This window comes from Syngnathoides biaculeatus, chromosome 6 (genome assembly GCF_019802595.1).
Source record: "Syngnathoides biaculeatus isolate LvHL_M chromosome 6, ASM1980259v1, whole genome shotgun sequence".
NCBI classification, from domain to species: domain Eukaryota; kingdom Metazoa; phylum Chordata; class Actinopteri; order Syngnathiformes; family Syngnathidae; genus Syngnathoides; species Syngnathoides biaculeatus.
Genome location: NC_084645.1, coordinates 1,701,049 through 1,721,309, shown reverse-complemented (window position 1 = coordinate 1,721,309; position 20,261 = coordinate 1,701,049). Strand labels below are relative to the sequence as shown.

Sequence of the window (20,261 nt, the reverse complement as noted above, 5' to 3'; positions counted from 1 at the left end):
CATGATAACTGATAAGAAATAGGTATACTGTACTATACTATACCATGAATCATTATAAGAGCTAAGAACATCACACATCCATTCATTTTCTGAGCCGCTTATGCTCACAAGGACCCCGGGAGAGCTGGAGCCTTTCCCAGCGATCTTCTGGCAGGAGGCAGGGTACACCCTGAACTGGTTGCCAGCCAATCGCAGGGCACATGGAGACAGAGAACCATTACCCTGGCACGGGGAGAATTTCAAACTCCATACAGGTGGGAGTGGGATTTGAACCCAAGTTCTCAGAACTGTGAGGCAAATTTCTCTAACCAGCCGCCCACCATTCTACTCATCAATTTATTTCCAATAACTTTAAATTAAGATACACACCAAATTTTCAATTCAATTGAAGCCCAAAATTTGCCCATGGTCTGAATAATTTTTAATTTAATCATAGGTTTTAAAAATGCAACATTAACACTATAATACCATAGCTCAGCTTGACTTGTACCAGTAGTGCTTTTGGTATGTACAGTTACAGTACATCTCAATAAATTAGAATACCATGTAAAAATCATTTTATTTGACTAGTTTGATTCAAAAAGTGAATGCAATATTTTACAAAGATTCGTTAAACACAGGTAAATAGTACCTCATTTCTATTTTAAAAGTCATTTTGTGTTGTTTTCTCATGTAATACTTTATTTCTTCATATGGTGAATTTGGGCTTTCATTCCTCACAATGTGAATCTGAATCTCCACAGTACTGTACAAGTTGACTTTTATTTTTTATTTTTTTCATTGTCCGACCGTCTTTCGTGTCATTGACGCAACATTGCAATTCTAAAGGTAGTTTGGGTTGATTGGGTTTGTCAGGTCCAGTGGTTGGAGTCACTTAGTGCAGGTAGTGCCGTGTCTTCCCACTAGATGGCGGAAGAGATGAATGCATTCGAGTAAGCGATTTATTGTTGAGTCATAGGCCACGATTGCGATTGCTCCACGACAGTAAAAAAACAAATATTTCACAGGTGATTGCTTGTCTTTACTAGTGCACGCCTTCTCATACGACAGAGTGTATTCCCTCCACCGGGACACAGTTCACACGCTAAACTCCATGCCAGCTACTTTGGCTTTGCAAACGCACATTTGCTAACAATTATTGTTGTTTTTAAGGAGTATTTTCAAGGATTGCCCTCTTGCATGTTTGACCCTGGGTAAGTGCTGATATTTTTTCAACCTTTGAAAGTACTGCATACATATTTATGTGTTTGAGACACAGATACATCCCAACAAACTTGAATATCATAGAAAACTTTCTTCATTTAGATGTTGCAAAATCATTTTTTTTGTTTTTATGTAATATTATAATTGATTAAGATGGTGAATACCGACTTTAGCGGTGAAATGAAATCAACATCCATCCATTTTCTTAGCTGCTGATCCTCTCAAGAGTCGCGGGGAGCGCTGGAGCTGATCCCAGCTGTCAACAGGCAGGAGGCAGGGTACACAAATCACATCAAATCAACCAAATTATGAAAAATACTATTGTGAATTCTTTCACAGTGTGAGGGAATCTTTATGCAGTAATGTATGAGTTTAACTGTCTGGATTGTATCGACTGAAATATATTCTATACGTTTTTTTTAAATATTTATTTATCTCATTCTTTGTAATTCATTAGGATGTTCCAAATTGTTTGTTCCAAATTTAGCGGCATGGTGGATCAGCTGGTAAAGCGTTGGCCTCATAGTTCTGAGGACCCGGGTTCGTTCCCGGCCCTCCCAGTATGGAGTTTGCATGTTCTCCCCGTGCCTGTGTGTGAGTTTTCTCTGGGCACCCCGGTTTCCTCCCACATCTACAAAACATACAACATTAATTGGACACTCTAAATTGCCCCTAGGTGGATAAGTGGCAAAGAAAATGGATGGATGGATGTTCCAAATTGTGCCAGAAGTCATTCTGATATCAAGCCTTCAGAATGGTGGAACGGGAAATGAATCATTTTGAAGATACACACACCCAAAAACATCCGTCCATCCATTGTCTTTGCCACTTATCCTCACAAGGGTTGCGGGAGTGCTGGAGCTTATCCCAACTATCAACGGGCAGGAGGCAGGGTACACCTTGAACTGGTTGCCAGCCAATCGCAGGGCACATGGAGACAGACAACGGCTGCACTCACAATCACACCTATGAGCAATTTAGAGTGTCTAATTAATGTTGCATGTTTTGGGGATGTGAGAGGAAAGTGGAGTGCCCAGAGAAAACCCACGCAGGCACGGGGAGAACATGCAAACTCCACACAGGCGGGTCCGGGAATGAACCCGGGACCTTAGAACTGTGAGGCCATAGCTTTCCAGATGATCCACCCTGCCGCCACCCAAAAACAAACAAAAAAAAATGTGAAAATATAAAACAAAGAACAGCAGTTTCATCCATATTTTTTTCCAAACAGAACGATACCGATTACTCTCATGTGATTGTTCCTTTCCTCATGAATTAATTTCAATGACTATTGCATTCATTTTAGTGCAAAAGCAATTTCAGAGATTCCAAATTGTTTTGAAATGAACTTCATATCACTGTATTATTTTGAACATGACATCCACCAACCAGAATAACAGCGTTTCTTTCTTTATTTTAAATTTTTGTATATTTTCAAGGTCACCACTGGGCGTCACAATGACAAAGTCTGCCATGATCACCTTAACTCTGCTGCTGATTCCACTATCGTGTGTATCTGGTGGCAAAATACTAGTTTTCCCTTTAGATGGGAGCCATTGGATAAACATGAAAGGAATCATCGAGAAACTTCACGCTAAAGGCCACAAGATCACAGTGGTGCGTCCGTCCGATAGCTGGTACATCTCCGAAAAGTCCTCTCGCTACACCTCTATCAATCTTCCTGGTCAGGACGGATTTAAGGATCACTTTGAATCATTTGTGTCGCAACAACTGGAACTGAAGCTTCAGGGGAGGTCTCTATCGCTTCTGCCTCGCATTTGGAAAAAGATGGAGAATCAGGTCCTGGTTATTAATCAGTTTTCGTTATTCCACAAAATGCATTGCGAGACAGTTGTTCAGATGTTTGAAAATGAAACTCAAATGCAGGCCTTTTCTGATGCTAAATATGACGTCATGTTGACCGACCTCGGGATAGGTGGAGGGGCACTGCTTGCACGTCGTCTCCGCCTTCCCCTCGTTTACAATGTCAGGTGGACCCTGCAAGGCGAATCTCATGACCTCATTGCCCCCTCCCCGCTGGCATACACTCCCTTTCTTGCAGCACTGTTAACAGATAAAATGACTTTCCCACAAAGAATCATTAATGTTTTATCCTACACGATTGGTTTCTTGTCAACCAAGTACATATCAGAACCTCACTACAAACCAATAATCAGGCGCTACTTTGGTTCGAGTGTGGATTACTCCACATTTTTCTTAGATGCTGACATATGGCTTATGAGAAACAATTTTATCTTTGAATTTCCGCGACCCACGATGCCAAATGTTGTCTACATGGGGGGGTTTCAGTGCAAGCCTCCGAAGCAGCTCCCCGTGGATCTGGAGGAGTTTGTCCAGAGTTCTGGAAATCACGGGGTGGTGATCATGACTTTGGGGACTCTTGTGGCGAAGCTTCCCCTAGATGTCACTGAGGAAATCGCTGCAGCCTTTGCCCAGCTGCCCCAGAAGGTAATTTGGAGGTATTTAGGACAAAAGCCCATCAACCTGGGCAACAACACGCTACTGGTAAACTGGCTGCCACAGAATGACCTCTTGGCCCATCCCAAAACAAGAGTATTTGTCACTCATGGAGGCATCAACGGGGTCCAAGAAGCAATTTACCACGGCGTTCCGATCGTAGGACTTCCACTGTTTTTCGATCAGCACGACAATATCAACAGAATGCAAGCAAGGGGAGGAGCAGTGAATGTGGATTTTGCCGTGCTTGACAGGCACAACTTTGCAGACGCGCTTGTGACAGTTCTTCACAACTCGTCATACAGGGAAAACATGCAAAGGCTCTCGAGGCTGCAAAGTGATCAGCCAATGAAACCAATGGACCTGGCAGTCTTTTGGATTGAATATGTTATTAGACATAAAGGAGCTAGCCATCTGAAGGCACAATCCAACAAAATGTCCTCGATTGTTTACCACTCGGTTGATGTCATTCTTGTTTTGCTGGCAGTGGCTTTCCTTCTAATAGTCACTTGCCTTTTCATGTTGAGATTTATGTGTAAAAAATGTTTTAGTGTGAAAAAAACTAAACACGATTAAGAAAAAATAACAGCTTGACTCTGGAGCTAATTATTTGCATTTACACAATTTCCTCTGACATGAATTACTTGTAAAAACAAACAAACTGGAGTTTAACTAGCAGTATCTCACAATAGATTGTATACAGGACTTTGAAAAGTCAATGAATACAAGATAGTTGTAATTTTTGCAGTTTTATTTCCTTCGAAATGCAACCAACAAACTTGATTTGCATGCTCGGCCTCTTTTGCAAAAAAAGCTACTGTAGAGGTTTTCTTATCGGCAGAGCGTGCGATGTGACTTTGGACTCAGTGACGGTATCTCCCACTGTTGCCCATAAAAAAAGGAATAGCTTCTCTGCAATAACGTCCCAGGAACTATTTCCAGGGTTTTATGCCGTCTACGGGACGCTTGATATCTGTTCTGAGTGAAATAGGATTAAACCTCTACTTAAGGTGCTGTTGAGGCTTAGTTAGTTAACCTAAAGCACAGTAATTAAACTAGACATCTTGACCAACAGTGGCTAAATTACAGTGACACTGAACATTACTTGTACAAATGAATGGGATCCAATACACAACACAACACACTGCAACAAATGTGATAGAGAGATAGACATAAATGTAAAAAAAAAAAAAAACAGTTCACCTCCTTTGTGTTTGTCTCCATATTCATTATTTAGCAGGCTACTTCATGATTTATAGAAGATTATGTTAAGTTGTGAGGTGCCTTTATGAGTGAAGTGGATTGTTAGCATTGACGCCGGTGACACAAAAGGTGAAAAAAATCTTCCTTATCACACCTGTTGACAAAGTTTTGGAGACATTTGTTTTGGGCCTCTATTGATCGGTCCGTCTGTGTGTCATTCTGAAAAAAAAGAAAAAAAAATATATATGTATTTTCATGCAAATTGTATATATAGACAACAGTTATTATGAATCAATGCAGTTCTTTTACCACATTCATAAAAGTAAAGTACTGTAAGACGGGGGTCAAATGACAGAGGAAATTTGAAAAAATATAAATGGTTTCACCCTCTCAAAGCTACCAAATCAGTAAAATGTTCAATACATTAAACAATGACTATAATAGCGTATAGACATGTCTAGTAACTATTGGTTGCCTGGTACGAAATTTATTGAAATTAGCTTTTAGGCTACTTATTGAAAACACTGCTAACTAGGGTCAACTGCCTCTCGCGAGATTTGAGAAAGGACGCGTAGCTCCAAAGTGGTTGTTTGATGCAGCAGCAAAGGAAGCCAAGAAGCTGGGCCGAGACCACCTGGTCGTCGTAGGTAGTACTGAAGGCATCCGCTAGTCGAGCCGGCCGGCAGGCGTCACTTCCCTCTTCCCCACAGGAGCGTGCGGAGGTGCGAGGCGAGCCTCCTTGCTGATTCCTCCTCGCGTCGTCGTATCCCGTGCGTTCACGCAACGCCGGCATTTTCCTCCCCCCGAAGATGATACCTGGCAAACGCCGAACCGCAGCCATGCCCTTCCCGGTGGCGATATTCGGAGCCCTGATGTTGCACGCCGTCTCCTCGCAAAACGGTAAGAAACCAGCTCCCCTGGTGTATGATTAACTTGCCGCAAACGGGGCTGCTTTTCAGTGGAAGTCGTCGCCTTCCCGTCAGACATTTTTATTTGATGCATAAAACACTATGTGTCGGTGGCAAATATGCCCCTACCTGCCGAGCCGCAAGGTAGTTGACATGGAATTGAACGGGTAAACGTTTTTTCAGATGGAGGGGATGGGGGGGGGGGGGGGTGCTTGCAGAGCGCCTGAAATGAAGGGTCGATAAAAAGATTAATAAAATTCAATCTGTGGAGGCCGAAGTGGGCCACAGAATGGCACATGTGATGTCCCCCCAAATGTCCTTTGCAAGTGTGGAGCTGAATACAGAAAAAAAAAAAAAAACAAGGACAAGTTCTGCTTAGTAGCTGAAAGGAGAGATGGCGAAGCGAGATTCTGTCACATTGAAGTTTTATCCACACAGATGTATAGATGTCGGCCTTCGGAAGTGAAGCTCTGTAAATAGCATCAGTCCATTTTGCTGCATGCTTCTATTTTTAGAGCTGAGATGCTGCACTGGGATCCATGTCTTTAATGTCCTCTCACTACAATGAATCTATTAAGTCTTTGCTGAGATGCACGGCACTGCACAAGCCGCATTGATTTTCTCAGTTCAGACCTACTTCTGCAGATGACCCCTAAATTCATCAACCTGGTGGCCCCCACGTGAATTAGCAGGGCTCGAGGTTACAGATCCATGCTTTAAGTTTGTCTCTTTTCATGGGGTCGTTTGAGAATTCTGCACCTGACCTGGTATTGAGATACAGTACATTGGACGTTTCTTATTCAGCCCACATGATATTTTTTTTGGGGTGGCTATATTACGATTTCTTGGTACACATCCAAGCAACTGAGGTTTGATATGTGAACATGTGCAGCAGTAGATGTGATTCGCTGTTGATGCAAAGTAAAACTTGCAGACACAGTATGGGAAAATCCAAAGCATGTGATGCTCCAAATTGTGGTCAAAGCATATTTTGGTTTGGCCGTAATCTACAAAGAGTCGTATATTGCAGCTGACAAAAAGCATTGTCAATCAAGGGCTGTCACATTTCCACGACATCTGCTACACTACAGGCATGCATTGCAAATATAAATAAAACCTGCAAAGAAATCCAAAAAGCAAAGCCGCAGTGAAGCCTCGTTAATGTCGAAAAACTGTACTCGTTTTAGAAGAAAGAAATATTCATAGTATGCAACATTAGAGAGTCCTCTTTGGGTTTGAAGTCAAGATAAGTTCATTTGTCTGTGTTTACAATGATTTTAACCAATTTTGTATAGACTTTTTTTTTTGGAATTTCTTATCTATTTCCTTGCTGCAAACTGTGGTGAGGGGAGGGGGAGTTCTCGACATGTCTAAAAGTTTGAAACATGCACAGCACTTCCTGCTGCTTCTTGTGAATATGATTCTTAATAACCGTCAAATCATTCAACACTAGGCAAAGTAGCATTGAAGTGGAGCCTATTCCTCCTGGACTGGTTGGATACACCAACAGACTAGATCAACAGGAGAAGTAAAAAAAAAGTTATTTGTATCTTTTGAAAATTGTATTATTTTGTCTTCGTACTGAATTCTGAGCTACAATGTAACAACGGGTTCAGGATTTATAACGCACAAAACATCGTTCGCGCTGCAATCTAAACACGTCAACGACTCACGTGGTGCATATTTGACACATCGGAAGAGGCGGGGCCTATCTCAGCAGCTCTCTTAGGCGAGGCGATGTCTATCTCCGTGTGCCCACACACTCCTCAGAGACCTGCGGAAGCAGCTTCTATAAATGTCTTTATCAATCTCACGGATTGCCTATAGACGGCTTTTATAAACACGGCACCCCTCCCTGTGTGGACTCCATCACTTCTTTCACTATTAACGCATTTCGCTCTGAGACGTTTCCCTGATGGCATACTTTGCTCAGTGTTGACAGTCAATTACTGCATAATCATTTAACACCTAATGATATTTTCATCACAATGGGAGGTAAGAAAAACGACAAGGTCACTCAGAGGACGTTTGCATATGAGTGCTGTGCGAGTGTACCATAAATATACCATATGTACGTCATGTCATTAATTGAATATGACCAAATGAGCTCAGCCTTGTGGGGGGGAGCTCCCAGAACAATTGAATTAAGGGTGTTGCTCTCAATTCAAGTGATTTCTCTCCCCCCCCCCTGCTATAAATGAAGATGCTCTTGATTTCACCTTGAAGCACATTTTGTTTGTTTGTATATTTCTGGTACCCCTTTCTCCTTACTTAATCCTGCCCTTTCTAAACTTCCATTGCCAGCGGGCTTTGTGAAATCCCCTCTCTCTGAAACCAAGCTCACAGGAGACACCTTTGAGCTATTCTGTGAGGTAGTGGGAAACCCCACCCCTGAAATCCAGTGGTGGTACTCTGAGATCAACCGAGCCGATTCCTTCAGGCAGCTGTGGGACGGCGCCCGAAAGCGGCGGGTGTCCATCAGCACGGTGTACGGTGTCAATGCGGTTAGCGTGCTGGGAGTGTCCTATCTGACGCTGGACGATATCGGGACGTACGAGTGCAGAGCCAGCAACGACCCGAGACGGAACGACCTACACATAAATCCCGCCACCACCTGGGTCAGAGCGCAGGCTACGATAACGGTGCTGAAGAGTGAGTGGTCAGTGTGGTGGAAACATCAACCTCCCCCTTCCTGATAGAAACCAAATTGAACAGTTCCTGTGTGATTCAGCCCCCTTCAAATATCTCTAGAGGACCATCAACTCCCTCCGTAGGTGCCGTCATCCCTCGTAGTGCTGAAATAGTGCACCTCTGTCATGTGTTGATGTTCTCTTTCAAGCAGATATCAGTGGTGTTGTGCATCCAGAGAACCCACAGAGCGCTGTAGTCCTCTTAAATGTACCCCTTTTGACTCCCCTCTGTTTTATTCCCTTTTATTGCTTTCCATTTTACGCGGGCACAATATTGTTTTTGTAGCAGATTTTTTTATGTTTTGCAAAAGCTCAAATTGAGTGATGTAATTTTAATGCGATGATTAAATCCATTTAACTGTAATTCCATTCACATTAAATCTTATGAGGGTGAATATGCTTAAACTAAACTCACACTTTTATATCACGTAGATTAATTCAGTATTTTCGACGCGATGGTCATTTGAATATATTTCCTTAATCAACTAGAGTGCAAATTAACATGAATATCAATTAATGGGTTAACCCGTATAATATTTATTATAAGACATTTAGGATGACATAAAATAATTGCTTTTACATTGTGATTTTAACAATTCACATTACACAACCCCTCATAAAACAAAATGAAGCTAAATATTTATAGAGTTGTGTATTTAAAAAAAAAAAAGCATATCAACATGAACACCCTCTACGGTTCAGCATGCACATTAAGTGATTAACACCTATAGTGATTAACCTCTGTCTATTTGTACAAATGTACGTCAGTGATTCTTAACTGCTGGGTCGGGACCCGGAAGTGCGTCGCAGACAGCTCATAAAAATATTACAATGATCACATTTGTATTCTCATTTTTTAAAAATGTATTTATCTGAGATCTCACGCTGTGGCAACCCCTAACGGGACAAGGCGAAAGAAACTTACTATTACAGTGCAGAAGCGTATCAGGTCCCCACATGGAACAAATTAGACGAGCGACGAGATATGTTATTAACTTGTGCTCCAGTCACGGCTTTACTCTAAGCAAAGCAGAACAAATTTATTTGTATAGTACATTTCATACACAAGGTCACTTAATGCGGTTTACATGATTAGAAGCATTAAAATACCGTAATTCCCAGCCTACAGAGCGCACCTGGTTTTAACCCTCACCGTGTACGTTTGTAAAGGAAATACTATTTGGTACATACATAAGCCGCAGCTGTGTAAAAGCCGCAAGTGACCACATTGAAATCCACATTCAAACACGAGATAGTTACAAAGATAGTACACAGAAAGAGTTTAACGCTAAGGCTACCACCGCGCTAAAGCTAGCGCCAATGCAACCACTGCGCTAACGCTAACAGGGCCGGTTAAAATAAAACCTCCCGGTAAATATCAATGAGACACGCCAGTAACACAGCAGCAACACCCTAGCACAGCGCTAACAGGCTAAAAGTCACTTCCTTGGCACATATGTTCCACCAGTCTCATTCTTACCTTTTCCGCTCGAGTGCCCCCCTTGCGCCCGTTAGAAAAAATAAACAAATTAGCCGCATCACCGCATAAACCACAGGGTTAAAAGCGTGTGAAAAAGGTTGTGGCTTGTTGCCTGGAAATTACGGTACATAAATAAAAACAGAAAAAGTACAATCAAAACAGTAAATAAATACAGTACAGCACAGCCTCTGGGTAGTAGGAAAGAAACATGGCTAACAGTATGGTTTTGGGGGGATGTCAAACTGATTTGAATAGGCTTTTGAAAATATAATGCACTGTAAGTGTTTTCTGAGGCTATTTTGTTTTATTGTTATTGTCTATAAAAGTGGGCGGCCGCTTTGCAACAGTAAGAAAATGCTGGTCTCAGGAGGACACCAGAACAGTTGTGCAGAAGCGCAACACATTTGTGCGCTATGTATCTTTTTTTAAATTGATATATTTTTTCATCGACAGTCAGTCGTGCGAATCAATGGTCGCCATATCATCCCGTTAGTTAATTCAAAATGATGTCACATTGTTTTCCACTTGGCATGCCCATTTGAGATCTCAGTCACATTTTTCAAGTTGCCATCATTGGTCACAATCAGTCGGCATCATGTCTCTGTGAGCTAATTGATGTCTTTTTTTTTTGCAGAGCCATCTATTGCCGCTTCTGAGCACACGTCCCTTCCCATAGAAGGCCACAGTCTCCCTTTCACTCTGCAATGCAACCTGACCAGCAGCGACAGTGCCCTCCTGGAGAGCTACTGGATGAAAAATGCGGAGGAGATCCCAGAAACACGCACTACAAATAGGAGCACAGAGTACAAGTGAGCATCTCCACATAACCTCATGGAACTTAAAGCTCCACTGTTATGCCATAAACAGTCTAAAATAGCTATTGTAATGAAAAATACATATAACATTATTCACTTCAATGTCTATACGAAAAAATAAATATGAGCAGAGAGCGCGTCATCCTTGCGCAAAGTTACGGAAGTCTCATTTGACATCCAAGTGGTAGCCATATTGTCTGCATCCTCCGTTCATTAAGTTACACCGCGACATTAGCCATTGAAAACACGCTACTCCCACCTACTGTGGGACACAGAAGCTCTTTTCAAAGAAGAGAACATCTCACAATCAAGTGAAGGGACCGGGGCACTATTACCCTATCATTTCGAGCCATATTTAGATGATATGCAGATCAGTTCTAACTAACAACTGACAGTATGTAGGAGCCAGCCCGGCCGAAGCCGTCCGCCGTGGACACTATCGAGTGAAGTGACTGGGGCAATATTACCCTATTGTTCGTTTCGAGCCATATTCAGATGATATGCGGATCACTTTTAACTAACAACAGACTCCCAGACAGTATGTATGAGCCAGCCCGGCCGCGGCGCCGACAGGTACATCGACAAATTTACCACCCCTGATTAACGTACGAGGATATTTTGTTACATTCTGAGAGGATTATGTCTGTTGCCCCCCCCCCCCTCCATTGTTAACTATTGTTTTTTTTTTTTTTTTTTTTAGTAGCTGTATACACACCTACCTGTCATTTGGAACCCACGAAGCTCTCGTCCTTTGCACCTGTGCAATCTATTTTTCACGACGAACCGGGTCTTTTTGAAAGATATGAAGAATTAATCCTTCCTTCCGAGTGTTCGAACAATATCAACCAATCAGGGTTCGCACGCGGCCCTGAAAGTCCCTAAAACCCCCTAAATTTTCAAAGGTGCATTTAGGGGCTCCTAAAAGTTCTAAAAATCCACGAAAACTGGTCAAGCCCCTAAAAAGGCCTTAAATTAAAAAAAAATCAAAGGGAGGACCTCTACCGCCAAAATTCTCCCTAAAAAATAAATGTATCTTTTTATTTAAAAAAAAAATAGGGATCCATCTGGCGTCCAAATCAGCCGGAAATTGTCAACAGAAGTCACCGTGTTGACAACTAGTCGCCATCTTGTCGATATTCCATTGTTTGTTTCCGTGAGTAGGCATTTCACTTCGTCTTCGTTACGACGTAGCGTAGTTCTTTCATCAATCCAACTTGTATCACGGGGAAGTGCATTTTTCAAGAAGCTTGGGTTGAAAGTAAGGAGTTTGGGAGCTGGGTTCGTCGAGATCCAAAAGATCGGCACATGTTTTACTGCCATCTGTGCAAGCAGAGTTACCAGCTTGAAAAGATGGCCGTCAAAGCGCTGGAGTCGCACCGAAAAAACAGGAGACACACTGATTTGGCGAAGACTCTCTCATCTTCCGTTGGTATGAATCTGTTTCTAAAATATCAAGATAGTGAAGCATCAACTTCAGGCAGTGGTACTAGCAGTGCATGCGCACCTACAGTTGTCCAGCCATCGACTTCAACCAGCCAGAAGTCAGGCTTTATGAACTTAGTTCAATACACGAAGACGGACTCGTTGAAGGCAGAGATCGTGTGGACTTTAAAAGTGATCTGCAGCAATTACAGTAACAAATCTTGTGAAAATAATTCAAAAGTGTTTGCAGTCATGTTCCCAGACAGTGACATTGCTAAAAACTACCACTGTGGGGAAAGGAAGACTTCGTACCTGGCTACATTTGGCATCGCTGCCCACTTTTCATCTCTACTGCCTCAAAGCCAAAAAGCCAGAATAGAGACTGACATATCAACGCTTATGGAGAAGGCTGACAGGCTGTGTGAGGAGGCAGACGAAAAGAGGAATCTGAGGTTTATCACCGAGGCCAATGCACTCAGAGGCAGAGCAAAGGACAAGAGAGCCGCTTTGGCACCTCTGCAGCAACAAATAGAGGAGGCACTGGGTAGGCTCAAGGAGCTAGAGTAGGGGTGCTGAGACAGACATCAGTAGAAGACATTTGTGTATATAATTCCAATTGTAGTTAGAATCAGTTTTTCTGTATGCTGTTATGTGAGAACGTTAACAATGGTCATATCAATGAGAACTACCACAAGGGGCGACAGGTGATCACTGTCACAGGTACTGAGGTAGTGGAACCTTTGATGAACCAAGAACAGCCGATGGCACCATTGGGTGAGTCTTTTTTCCTTACTCTTGATTTCCCACGATGGCTCTAAATTTTTTGTGTTGGCCCTAAATTTTTTCCGTGTCAGCCCTAAATTTTTCGTGTCAGCCCCTAAGAATGCCCCTAACAAGCCCTTAAATTTTTTTGGTCAGACTGAGTATGAACCCTGCCAATGCAAAGAACCGGCATTTTGGCTAACACAAAGGAACAACGAGCTACCTTCCAGCATGTAAAACTAGCATAAACAGACGAGACCGCTTGAGTGGGCGTCTGCTAAAAATCTCACTTCCTACTTCTTCTCGAAAACAAATCCCTCGAGAGGATTTTCATGGCAGGAGTTACAAAAAGCCATATACGTCAAAATCATGTTGTGTGGTGAAAAAACAGATGGGTCGATTCCAGATGCCTTTTTCATTAATAATGTACTAAAAATTATGCTTTTCATGACAGTGGCACTTTAAGTGTGTGCATATGCCGCACAAGTGGTTTATCGGCATAGTGCAGGTTTACTTGATCTGTGCTTTTGCTCTGCAGGCTGAATAAACCGAGAGGAGATGATGCCGGCGTGTACATGTGTGTGTTCACTTTTGAGATGTCTCCTGCTGCCAACACCACCGTCGAAGTTAAAGGTCTGTGTTGATTTGTGAGCTGTCGGCCCCCCGGTCATCTTTTTTTAAGGCCACATCGCTTACACTTTATTCACAATAACACTGGCGCAGGGTGGCCTTAAGAACGGGGGGGGGGGGCTCGGCCTGTGATTTGTTCACACATAGCTACCACCCTTCACACCTCCCTCGAACCAGTGGTCAGCTCAGTGGCAGCAGATGGTGTCTTGTTTGTGTGATGCACAGGGATTATGTCTCAACGGCGGAATCTAGTTGCAGCCTTTCCGTCGCCACACACACTCCCGTGAAGGAAAATTAGCACGAAATGAGAGAATCATTGGACTGTAATGCCATATGAATGATACAAAAAATCGAATTCACTTTACCCACATCATTATGAAGGAAAGATTGATATTGACTCAAGTTATGATTATTTGCTAAATATGTTACTGTCAACGAGACGTTTGTTCAAAACAAGCAGTAACAGACAAAACAGGTCAATGAAATTTAAAAACAGGGCCACTTCTTGGTAAGGGCTCCTAACACTTCCCCCCTGGGGGAAGCCACTTGATTTTGAGCTTTACCACAGCCATATGATTTACATGCATTTTAAAAATTATTGCACAAGTGTTCCACTACCATATGAAAGTGTCTTTTATAATTAGTCACACTATTTTGCAAGTTATTTACAGATTTTTTTTTTTTTTTTAAATGTGGAAAATCATAGTCCCAAATAGAACGTGGCTAAATTATTACTTTTACTGGAATGATTGGAGTTGCTTTTAATGTTTGTTCTTCTTATACAATCATCTTTAAAGAACAGAGTGTAGATAGAGATAAATAATATGTTAGCGTTTAGAGTTTTCAACCAACTTGCTACAGATGTTTTGGGAATGTGAGAGGAACCTGGCGTACCGGGAGAATGGGATTTGAACCCCGTTGTTCATGTACTCCTACCTGAAGTTTTATTGACCTGCATTAGAGTCAATAGATTGTGTAATCCTTCTCACCAACAACCTGAGCTAGAATCATAATCATCCTTGGTAGAGATCCATCTATCCATTTTCTGTACTGCTTATCCTCATTAGGGTTGCAGGTGTGCTGGAGCCTATCCCAGCTATCTTCAGGCTAGTGGTGTGGTACACCCTGTACTGGTCCCCAGCCAATACAGGGCACATAGAAACAAACAAACATTCACACTCACATTCACGCCTTCAGGCAATTTAGAGTCAATCATTCTACCTCACATGTTTTTCTGGGATGGGGGAGGAAACTCGAGTATCCAGAGAAAACCCATGCAGGCATGGGGAGAAGATGCAAACTCCACTAGGACTGTGATTTGAAGCCCGATCCACCTTCCTGCTTCCTGGAGAGAAATGATTGTTTATCTTCATCACGATTAACAGGATCACAAGCCGGTTCCAATTGAGATGTTTTTGCATATTTTATGACATACATTATATAATGTAATATATTTTCTGCTTGTAGCTGCTCCAGAGATTACGGGCCACAAGCGTAGTGAGAATAAGAACGAAGGCCAGCGTGCTTTGCTTTACTGTAAGTCTGTGGGCTACCCTCATCCCGTCTGGACCTGGCGCAAACTTGAGAACGGCATATATCGGGTATGATGTGTGCGGGTGTGTATCTGTGTATAACTGTATGTGTAGTATAGATCATACAGTATTATTTAACTTGAATGAAATAAGTTATTTTCATTATGAGCCTGATTAGTTGACTTTTTTTTGGGTGCGTGCTTGATCAGCAACAAACTCCAGACATGACACAATTTGGTAAATAGGTGTTAGACATGCGCATTGTGTATAAAGCAGGGGTGTCAAACAAATTTTTCCCGCGGGCCATTTAGTCATCTCATGATATTTACATCATCAATTTATGAACTATTTTTGGAATCAGAAATCAGGGGTTTTTCAACAATTCACGTTTGGTAACAAAAATGCTTGTAACATCTCAACTTTACCATTTATGATATATGACAATTTGAAATTTTGGTACAGACTTTTACTGGAGTCATGGAAGTTGACACTCTAGATTTGGCTTCGCGGGCCGCATAAAATCATGTGGTGGGCCAGATCTGGCCCCTGGGCCTTGAGTTTGACACCTGTGGTCTTAAGAGTCACTGTAATGTGTAAATCTTTACAAACCTGTTAAAAAAATGTGCCCATTAATTTGTTTTGTATTTTATTGGACAGTATTAATTAAGAACCAATACTTTAAAAACTAGTACTGCACAGAAAGCAATGGACTATTGGATGAATGGTGTACGTCAAAGAAATCAGTTATATGTGCAACAATTCAAGGTTAGCATCTTTGTTTGGATTTGACAGGAAATTGACAACGCATCCGGACGCTTCTCCATCAGCAGCAAAGACAATTACACTGAGCTCAGCATCACCAATCTGGACATCAATTTGGACCCGGGCGAGTACCAGTGTAACGCCACCAATTTGATTGGGAGCAGTGACGAGAGGTCTGTGCTGAGAGTCCGCAGCCATTTGGCCCCGTTATGGCCTCTTTTGGGGGTGTTGGCTGAGATCATCATCCTGATTGTGATCATTGTTGTTTATGAGAAGCGTAAGAAGCCCGAGGATTTACAAGACGGTGAGTCGCCAACACTTTGGAGCTCAATTTGTTATTTGAAACATACTTATTATTCCACGTGCCCTGCGACTGACGGGCGATTGGTTCAGGGTACAGTCCGCCTTTCGCTCAAAGTCAGCTGGGATAGGCTCCAGCGCCCTGTGATCATAACTGGGTGATGGATATTATTCTTCTATCCATCCATCCATTTTCTGATCCACTTATCTTCACGAGGGTCGCGGGAGCGCCGGAGCCTATCCCAGGTGTCATCGGGCAGGAGGCAGCGTATACCCTCAACCTGTTGCCAGGCAATAGGAGAGGGCATGGAGACAGACAACAGTCGTACTCACAATCGCACCTAGGGACAATTTAGAGTCTCCAATGAATGCGTGTTTTTGGGATATTATTCAATGATGGTATTTTAAATACAAGGAGGAGAATTTATCATGGAATAAGAATGGAAGGTGCATTCATTATTTTTTACAAATAGGACAATAAAAAAACACCAAGAGGGTATATGATCGTATGAATTTAAGATGGATTTGTGGGCTGAATTTCTACGAAATCTGATTAACAGCAATAAAAATTTGAGTGATGTAGAGAGCATCAGTAAGTCGGCATTAGGACAAAAGATGGTGTGCGTTTAGTCCGGCCGCCAGAAGATTGTTGTACCCTCCCATTCTCCATCTGTATTCCTCTTTCCTATCGGTGCTGGTGAAAATTATGTATTATGGCGCTGCAGTGCCCCTGCCGCAGAGCAGTTGGCGTGCCGCACAGCGATGCAGGAAATTGGGATACTTCCCATCACGCACGCACGCACGCACTTGGAGAGGCAAGCGGAGCTCGTGTGGTCCGCGCTCTGCAGTCGCCACAAACCCACAATGCTTTCTCTAGCTATTCCATCACCATGGACACCACCACGGCCACCTGCGCTGGCATTCAATAATTCAGTCTGACGAGCTGTTGTTGGAGGTTGCACTTTGTCAGGACAATTTCATATATTCCATATTCATGAGAAACGGGATACTGTGGTGTTGTGGAGATGAACGTTCTCAATGATTAATAGCGTTTCATGGACCTTCCACTCTCCACGCTGCCACCTGCTCAAGGAAATCACAACATGGGATTTTCATTTCCATCAGAGCCTTTCATTCTCCTGCTCTGTTATGAATTGTCCATTAATGGTATTTTGTCAACCTTTTGCTTTCAAACTACAATTTTGTTAACTGCCATATGTATAAGTGATTCAGCTGTGACTTACTGTCACAGAACGTGATCACATTTTCATTAATGTTCATTAGCTAAAATGAAACTGACCGAGTATTGAAATTTCTTTTTACATTTGCGTAATATAAATCAAATGAACATTGCTTGTGTGAGAGTGTCAGAATTTGTGCGTGAATTGTTAATAATTCATATAGCAATTGCATTGCCTTAAATGAGGTCATCTTTCGCTGCTGAATATTTTATTGTTATCATATCTTCCTATTCCCCTTTTCCCAATGGCCCAACCTAACGCTGTGTGTGGTAAGTGTGAGACTGCATGTTTCAGCCGCATCCTCTTTCACATCAAAGTGCAGGATGGCAGTTTTCGGCGCTCTACTTGAAAATTGTTATGTTAAATGATGGAATGCATTGATTTTGATGCTTTAAACTCATAGCTTATTGCATCGTGGAACATTTGTGCGGTTATGACGACCGCCGTTGTTTCACACTACCTCAGTTAATGTTGAGGGGATGGTATTGCTAATACCTTGAAAAAAAAAAACAAAAAACAACACTTTTTTTCATCTATGCATGAAAACTAGAATTTTGCAAGTTTAGCTCCATTTCATTTGTCTGTGGAATGTGATGTAGTGCTACATTCAATTGTATTCTGTTAGTTGCAGTAAATTAAAAGGCTGCCTTTTCATTGCATAAAACGGCTTAAAAGAAAAATCACAACATAATGCACTCGGCTAAATGCACATTCCGATGTTCTGTGGACAAAAAAAAACATCAGTCCTTCATCTTCCGTTCCTGCGATGCTCATTCTTGGTTTTCATTTCTGCATATTTCCCCCTTCCTGCTTCAGATGATGACCCAGTTGGACCACTGTAAGTGTGAACTTTTTTACTTCACCATGTCACATGTTGAAAATTCTCGTTAGAGCTTTGAGTAAGTGCAGCAAACCTCAAATCTGAATCATATCGCAAAGTTATAGCTGTGCCTCGATGTGACGTCTTTGTTAGATCGTGCATACTGAGAAAGGGATGCGGGAGACTGCTTGTGCTATGGTGGCGATTTATATAAATTGCTGACATCATATCAGCCAAATGTATGCATTACATAATGCAGCTTAACAGAATGTGTTGCTTTTAACTGACCGTAATTAGTGAACAGCACAAATAAGTGTTGGGTTTTCAATACGCAGCATTGTGTCAAATGTGATTTGATTGGGTCATTTACTTCTTACTAAAGGAAAACCAATTCAACCAACAACCACAAAGACAAGAACCTGCGCCAGAGGAATACAAATTGAGCTGCCTGTCTGCAGAGTGAGTATTCAATTATTAAAAGGTCCAAAGCGTCTGGCTGATGATAAATATGTACTACAAGCCCGTAGGGACAAATAACACGATGACCCAATGTGTGAAGTTAACGCTGGAACGTGACACATTTAATGAGATGTGCTTTCATTTCATTTGCAGATGACATTACACATTTATTGACCACGTGAAGGTAAACGACAACGGAACGGACGCCAGTTGTTCATAGTATTTATTTGCCATTCAAAGGCTGGTTGTAGGGGAGATGAATGAGGCATGCGTTGCGTATATGATTTTATTGTGTCTGGTGCGAGATGCTCATTTTCATTCATATCATTATGGGATTGTTAATATAACCATTGGTACTGCATGCCAACAGTGACGTGTGTGATTTAGTTGCCCTCGCACTCTTATTCGCTTCTTTTACTCTTTTACTACTTAAAAAGAATTGCATGCAAGATGTTGACCCTCTTTTTGAGACAGGACTCTGTTCTGTATTTTTATTTTCTCTAAGAGTGGCTTCATGTAGATAATCTCTTCTGTACGTTTCTAAACAGAAAAACACCACATTTGGGCGGTGTAGAAAATGGCGCCATCATCAAATATGGCGGTTTTTGTACGTTTCATCATGCAGCTGCATATCATTACCTAAGAGTCATCAGAATATTAGTATTACATTTCAAGGGCTTTGCAATGTCCCTCTAAAGGTTCAATTGATGTCATTGTATTGTATGTATCAACTCACTATAGCTATGTACTCATATAAATTGTATGATGCACTTAAATGTGGACGATAACGAGAAACTGTATAAACCTTTATGAAATCTGTAACAATCATTCTAACATTATGTCATGACAGTGTGTATTGTACAGCATGGCTTTTATCCTATGCAACTAATGTCCATATCAATTTGTTGACAAACCATAGCAGCTTTTACTTTTTCCCTTTCTTTTTTTTTTTTTTTTTTTTTGTATGTGACAAAGCTTTAAACAAATAGGATCACCCATAGAGCATAGAAGTTAAGAGTACACAGCTGCATGGATTCTGTACAGCGGACGTAATTTGAACAGCTTGCGAAGCAAAATCTCGAGTCATTTTTAAGAATAAACATTTTTTGGGGGAAAAAAAGACTTTGGCTCTTGACCTTGTTTCTTTACCTGACCCGTGACGGAAAAGCTGCACAGGGACCAGCCGATGGCAGGAAGATGAACAATTTGTGTTACACCGCCCTCTAGTGGCTGCAACGGGTCAGATGACGACCGTGATGACATCGGAGGAGCAAAATGATGCTTGATGTGCAAAAAAAAAAATGGGGGGTTCTATCCAGCCATTCTCTTTGCCGCTTATCCTCACGAGGGTCGCGGGGAGTGCTGGAGCCTATCCCAGCTGTCAACGTGCAGGAGGTGGGGTACACCCTAAACTGGTTGCCAGCCAATCGCAGGGCACATGGAGACAAACAGCCACTCTCGCAATCACACCAAGGGGCAATTTAGAGTGTCCAATTAATGTTGCATGTTTTTGGGATCTGGGAGGAAACTAGAGTGCCTGGAGGAAACCCACGCAG

General features: G+C 42.1%; 2 protein-coding genes across 9 annotated transcripts in view; both read left to right on the top strand.

The window, feature by feature from the left end:
- The first annotated feature begins 869 nt into the window (after window positions 1-869).
- On the top strand, window positions 870-4,282 carry LOC133502742 (UDP-glucuronosyltransferase 2C1-like). Of its 3 annotated transcripts, none has more exons than XM_061823902.1 (4): window positions 967-1,007; window positions 1,153-1,193; window positions 1,413-1,469; window positions 2,643-4,280. In XM_061823902.1, the coding sequence occupies exon 4, from the start codon at window positions 2,662-2,664 to the stop codon at window positions 4,255-4,257; it is 1,596 nt and encodes a 531-aa protein (XP_061679886.1). In that variant the 5' UTR covers window positions 967-1,007; window positions 1,153-1,193; window positions 1,413-1,469; window positions 2,643-2,661; the 3' UTR covers window positions 4,258-4,280. The 3 variants fall into 3 exon arrangements, with proteins under 3 accessions (XP_061679883.1, XP_061679886.1, XP_061679884.1); XM_061823900.1 differs by having other exon boundaries at window positions 979-1,007; window positions 1,413-1,481; window positions 2,643-4,278; XM_061823899.1 differs by lacking the exon at window positions 1,413-1,469 and having other exon boundaries at window positions 870-1,007; window positions 2,643-4,282.
- nptna (neuroplastin a) overlaps window positions 980-20,261 on the top strand; it is a 23,878-nt gene continuing 4,596 nt past the window's right edge. Inside the window, exons 1-9 of one of the 6 annotated variants that reach the window (XR_009795575.1) lie at window positions 5,423-5,784; window positions 10,597-10,771; window positions 13,500-13,594; window positions 15,059-15,192; window positions 15,916-16,058; window positions 16,162-16,189; window positions 18,243-18,264; window positions 18,629-18,705; window positions 18,859-19,827. Coding sequence is in view for 5 of the 6 variants with exons in the window: in XM_061823909.1 (XP_061679893.1) it covers window positions 5,694-5,784; window positions 10,597-10,771; window positions 13,500-13,594; window positions 15,059-15,192; window positions 15,916-16,189; window positions 18,243-18,264; window positions 18,629-18,689 (852 nt within the window). In the remaining variant the exon portion in view is untranslated. Of the gene's footprint in view, window positions 1,008-1,152; window positions 1,194-1,412; window positions 1,482-5,247; window positions 5,785-10,596; window positions 10,772-13,499; window positions 13,595-15,058; window positions 15,193-15,915; window positions 16,190-18,242; window positions 18,265-18,628; window positions 18,706-18,858; window positions 19,828-20,261 lie in introns of those variants that run through there. The other 5 variants (XM_061823906.1, XM_061823909.1, XM_061823908.1 and 2 more) reach the window with 5 other exon arrangements.